At 35.3% G+C, this 4,412-nt stretch overlaps 2 protein-coding genes across 2 annotated transcripts in view; one reads left to right on the top strand and one right to left on the bottom strand.

Annotated features, from left to right (window-relative positions):
• LOC101498734 (uncharacterized) overlaps positions 1–1,882 on the bottom strand; it is a 2,757-nt gene extending 875 nt beyond the window's left edge. Inside the window, exons 1-3 of the mRNA XM_073367616.1 lie at positions 1,727–1,882; positions 1,477–1,553; positions 16–620 (exon numbers count right to left, since the gene is read on the bottom strand). Of these exons, the coding sequence (XP_073223717.1) occupies positions 16–561 (546 nt within the window). The 5' untranslated portion in view covers positions 562–620; positions 1,477–1,553; positions 1,727–1,882. The remainder of the gene's footprint in view (positions 1–15; positions 621–1,476; positions 1,554–1,726) is intronic.
• Positions 1,883–2,888: 1,006 nt separating this feature from the next.
• Positions 2,889–4,412, top strand: part of LOC101498395 (vacuolar-sorting protein BRO1) — a 6,149-nt gene continuing 4,625 nt past the window's right edge. The window contains exons 1-2 of the mRNA XM_073367500.1: positions 2,889–3,717; positions 4,047–4,402. Coding sequence (XP_073223601.1) covers positions 3,034–3,717; positions 4,047–4,402 — 1,040 coding nt within the window. The 5' untranslated portion in view covers positions 2,889–3,033. The remainder of the gene's footprint in view (positions 3,718–4,046; positions 4,403–4,412) is intronic.

Raw genomic sequence — 4,412 nt, 5'->3', positions numbered from 1 at the left:
CTTCCGATTTTGACAGTCTCCTTCATCACTAGAGAAATCTGAATCACTAAACTTTGATGGTCGTCGCCGCTTGTGACTCCGTTTTCTCCTGTTGACTTCAGCGTACGAATCCGAGCCACTGGAATCTGATCTTGAACCATGATCTCTTATCTTCTTCCTTTGCTTCTTCTTTCTCCTCCTCTCCTCCTCAGAGCTGCTTTCAGATTCATCGCTACTAAAATCGCTAGACTCTGAAGACCGCTTCTTTGTCTTCCGCTTGGAACTTTTGTCTTTCCTTTTTTCATGATCACCATAGTCAATGTGAGAGTGTTTCTTGTGTTTCCTATGAGATCTTTTACTGACCCTTTTACTCTCATTATCAGTGTCAGAATCAGTATCAGAATCAGAGCCCAATCTTCTTTTATGTTTTGCAGCCTTCAACTTCCTCTCTTTAGATTCAGCATCAGTGTTTGCCTTGGAAGCAGCTTCCAGCTTTTGCTCCCACTTCAAAGGAGCTTCCTTTCTCTCCATAATTTTCTTCTTTTTCTCCTCAACAAGCTGGATGAACCGCTTGGTGTCCATTTATAATCAATATCCAACTCAAAAACTGCATTATGGTAAAATGATGGCCGGAAGTGCATCTCACAGAAGAGAAAAATCAAAGTTAGTTCTACGATCAAATCAAGCCATTATATTAAATATTTCAACTTACTAGTCACACAAAAAACTAACATTTACCACTTCATTTACATGCAAACATTTTTAATACTTGTTAGTGAAATGTGAAATAAGGAAATAGAACTTGTTAGCAACAGTAAATAATAATGAAAAGGTTAAAGATTAAAAATTAACATATTGTGCAACTTCCTCCCCCTATCTAGTTAATAAAACAACTTACAATACAAGGCGCTCAATCATATGAATAGTCTCAAACAAACAGGTCGGAGCAGGTTTTGAGAATCATGTAAGAATTATGGCACAAATCAAGCACTGCTATTTTTTATGTACCAAATAAAGGTAAACTACAAGTGTGGTAGAACTAGCACTAGCCAGCAAAATAACCCTCCTAAAATAACCCAATACTCTAATGAATAGAAAAACAATTAACACTATCTCAGTAAACAGGCATAAAATTTCAATCAAATTAATTTTTTATCCATATTATGACTTGAAGTGGCATCAATGGCCAGAACAAAACACAATCCTTATCATTCTCTTTATTACAGAGGATAACACACCATTACCAAATTATAATACAGATTACAGATAATTGAATGTAATTTGTCCTAAACAAAAATAAACTTTTAAGTGCCCTAACATATGACCTTTGTGGACGTAGTATGAATTTAAAAATCAATGGAACTAACAAAATCACTAAACAAAAAGTAGCAGCATACAACTGAAAAACATTTTAGATACAGACATTTTAGATAACACCCAAACACTTAAAAGTAATCAACAATTTAAAGAAAAGGACACACTCTCCTTCTTTCTTACCTTATCTGTGATAAGGAAAAACCCTTAAGCAGCAATCTACCCCAAATCAAGCAATAATAAACAGTTTCAAAAAGAATCTGCATCAAATCAAATGGACGATAATTATAATACAACTCCAGCAATTCATAGTTTAATCAAACAAGAAACAAAAAAAAAACAGAAAAAGATAACCGTTGAACCGCCAACAAGAAGAAAAAAAAGCATAGATCGACAAGAAATAATTGAAATTGAAGAGGAAAAGAACGCATACCTAAAGGGAGAAGGAGAGGAAGACGAACGACAAGAGAAGAGAGTCGTCAAATTAGGGTTAGGGTTGGGGGTAGGGGTTGCTGCGTGTTGTTTGCTTCCAGAAAGATCTAATTCAGATCAAGAGAAACAGTTTAGGAGGTAGTGACGTTAATATATATACACGCTTTTGTTCTCATCTCGAACCGGAACCGATTCTTTCTACGCGCATAAACCCGGTTGATCGGCCACTACTAAAACGCGGTCCACGCCAAAATAATAATAAAAAATTAATTTAATTTAATTTAATTTATTTATGATATGTATACTTCAACTGTGTGGTAGGTCATAGTCGTTACTCCCTATGTTCCACGCTAAATGATTAATTTAAAAAATAATAATTTTTTTAAATGAATAATTCTTTTCTTTTTAATAAATCTAAAAATTGCTAGTGAAAAATTATACACCTCTATTAGTATAATTAGAGTTATTCTCTTGTGGTCACAATCATCAATATAAATTTTATAGGCACACATAAAATATATATTATTTGATTTTTTTAATAATAATAATATTAAAAAAATATTATTTAACACTATATTTTTCTTTTTGTGTGTCTAAGTAACTTAAATTTATGATTATATTCATACAAGTGCAGTTCGCACGGATGAATGCATGTAGTGGTGATTGAGAATACTTATCCCCACTAATTTAATAATTTTATGTTAGTAATAGTTGCATAGTTTTACAGTTCTTCTCTAAAAAAAGCTTTATCTCCATTAAATTAACAAGTTATAAAATATGTTGATGAAATTAAAAGATATATTGTAAGAGCAAAATATATTATATATATATATGAATGATATATTGTGTATCAAAAAGTATATTTATCTATACAATTAACTTTGATTTTGTAAATAACAACCACAACTGTTGAAAATAATCTATTCCAATGAATTTTATAAAGAATCAAATGTCCAGTCTTATAGAAAATAAATTATTAAATAATTATTTAATAACATATATATTCCTGACATCAAATTCTTATGGACCAATATATTTTGGTAGACTATATATAAAATTTAACCAGTTAATAATGTGATAGAATTATAGAAATGAGTGTTGTTAGCACTGTAGGTGTACCATTGTCCAAATATTGCAGCGTAGTTACTTACTCGCTAAGGTGAACTAATAATAATGACAGAAGTTTCTTTGTAGGAAGGACCATCGTTTTTTCACTGCCCACGCTGACACACGACCCCTTCAATAGAAACAAAAGCCACGCTCACGTTAAGCATCTACCACCGTCAAATTGAGTTTTATCACCGAATCATGGCCGCGTCGCAGTCTTCTTCCGCCGCGGGCAACACAAACATCATGCTAGCAATCTTCGAGAAGAAAACAAACACTGTAGATCTTTATCGTCCCCTTCGCAACTACATCGCCTTTCATTACTCCGAACGCGAAGCACAAAACCTCGAAGACGATCTCCAAACCCTAAAACAACTCCGTTCCGATATCGAACGTCAATCCGATCCATCTCTCCCCGCACGCCGTGACCTTTTCCAAACCTACTTCAAAGCTCTCTGTCAAGTCGAAACTCGATTTCCAATCTCACCCGAACCTGATCACGTCAACGCTCTCACCTTCGTTTGGTTCGATGCATTCAAACCGAAGCTAAAAGCATCTCAGCAAAACATTCACCTCGAGAAAGGTTCCGTGTTGTTCAATTTGGGCGCTGTTTACAGTCAGATTGGTTTGACATTCGATCGAAACACCGTCGACGGCCGACGTCAGGCTTCTCATGCTTTTATGGCCGCCGCTGGCTCATTTGCCTTCCTTAGAGATAATGCCTCTATGAAAATCTCCGTTGGAAGTTCAACCACACTCGATTTGTCCATCGAGTGTGCCGGAATGTTGGAGAAGCTTATGCTTGCTCAGGCTCAGGAGTGTGTATTTGAAAACACCATTGCAAAAGGAAGCACTCCTGGTGTTTGTTCTAAGATCTCTAGGCAGGTCCGCGAATTTAACTGTATAATTGGATTCTGTTTTTTTTTTTTTTTGTTGATTTTAGTTATGAATTATGAATCACAAGATTTGGCTTCTCTAAATCTAGTAATTAGTAAAGTAAGAAAATCAATGGTTGATATTTTTACCCATATGTAATTTGTTATGCACAAATAATATCAACTATTGATTTGTTTATGGACAATTGATATTACTCATTGCTCACTCTAGAGGAGTCTGATCCTAAATCCTGTAATTTATATGCTTTTCTAGTTGTGACATGAGTTTTGGTTTTGGGGCTGTGAACTAACTTGTGCTTGAGCTTTGAACCGATGTAGGTTGGGTTGTATTACGAGGAAGCATTGTCTGCCTTAAATGGTGCGCCTTTAAGCCAACATTTTGATAAGTCTTGGATAGTTCATGTGCAGTTGAAGACAGCTATATTCTATGCAGAGGCTTGTTATAGAAATGGATTAGAGTTGCATGATAAAGAGGAAATAGCGGAGGAGATTGCAAGGTTGAGGAGTGCTGTTAGTGTGCTTACGGAGGCAAAGAAAAACTCGAAGGGTGCTGCGGCGCAGCTTCTTGATGCAATTAGCAAGTTAGAGGGAAATATTAACAGAAACCTTGAAAGGGCTATTAAGGAGAATGATAGAGTTTACCTGATGAGAGTTCCTTCTCCGAGTTCATTGTCAGCTCTTCCG

The sequence above is a fragment of the Cicer arietinum genome, chromosome 4 (genome assembly GCF_000331145.2).
Source record: "Cicer arietinum cultivar CDC Frontier isolate Library 1 chromosome 4, Cicar.CDCFrontier_v2.0, whole genome shotgun sequence".
NCBI classification, from domain to species: domain Eukaryota; kingdom Viridiplantae; phylum Streptophyta; class Magnoliopsida; order Fabales; family Fabaceae; genus Cicer; species Cicer arietinum.
Note: the sequence above shows the minus strand (reverse complement) of the source record. Positions and strands in the feature narration are given on the sequence as shown.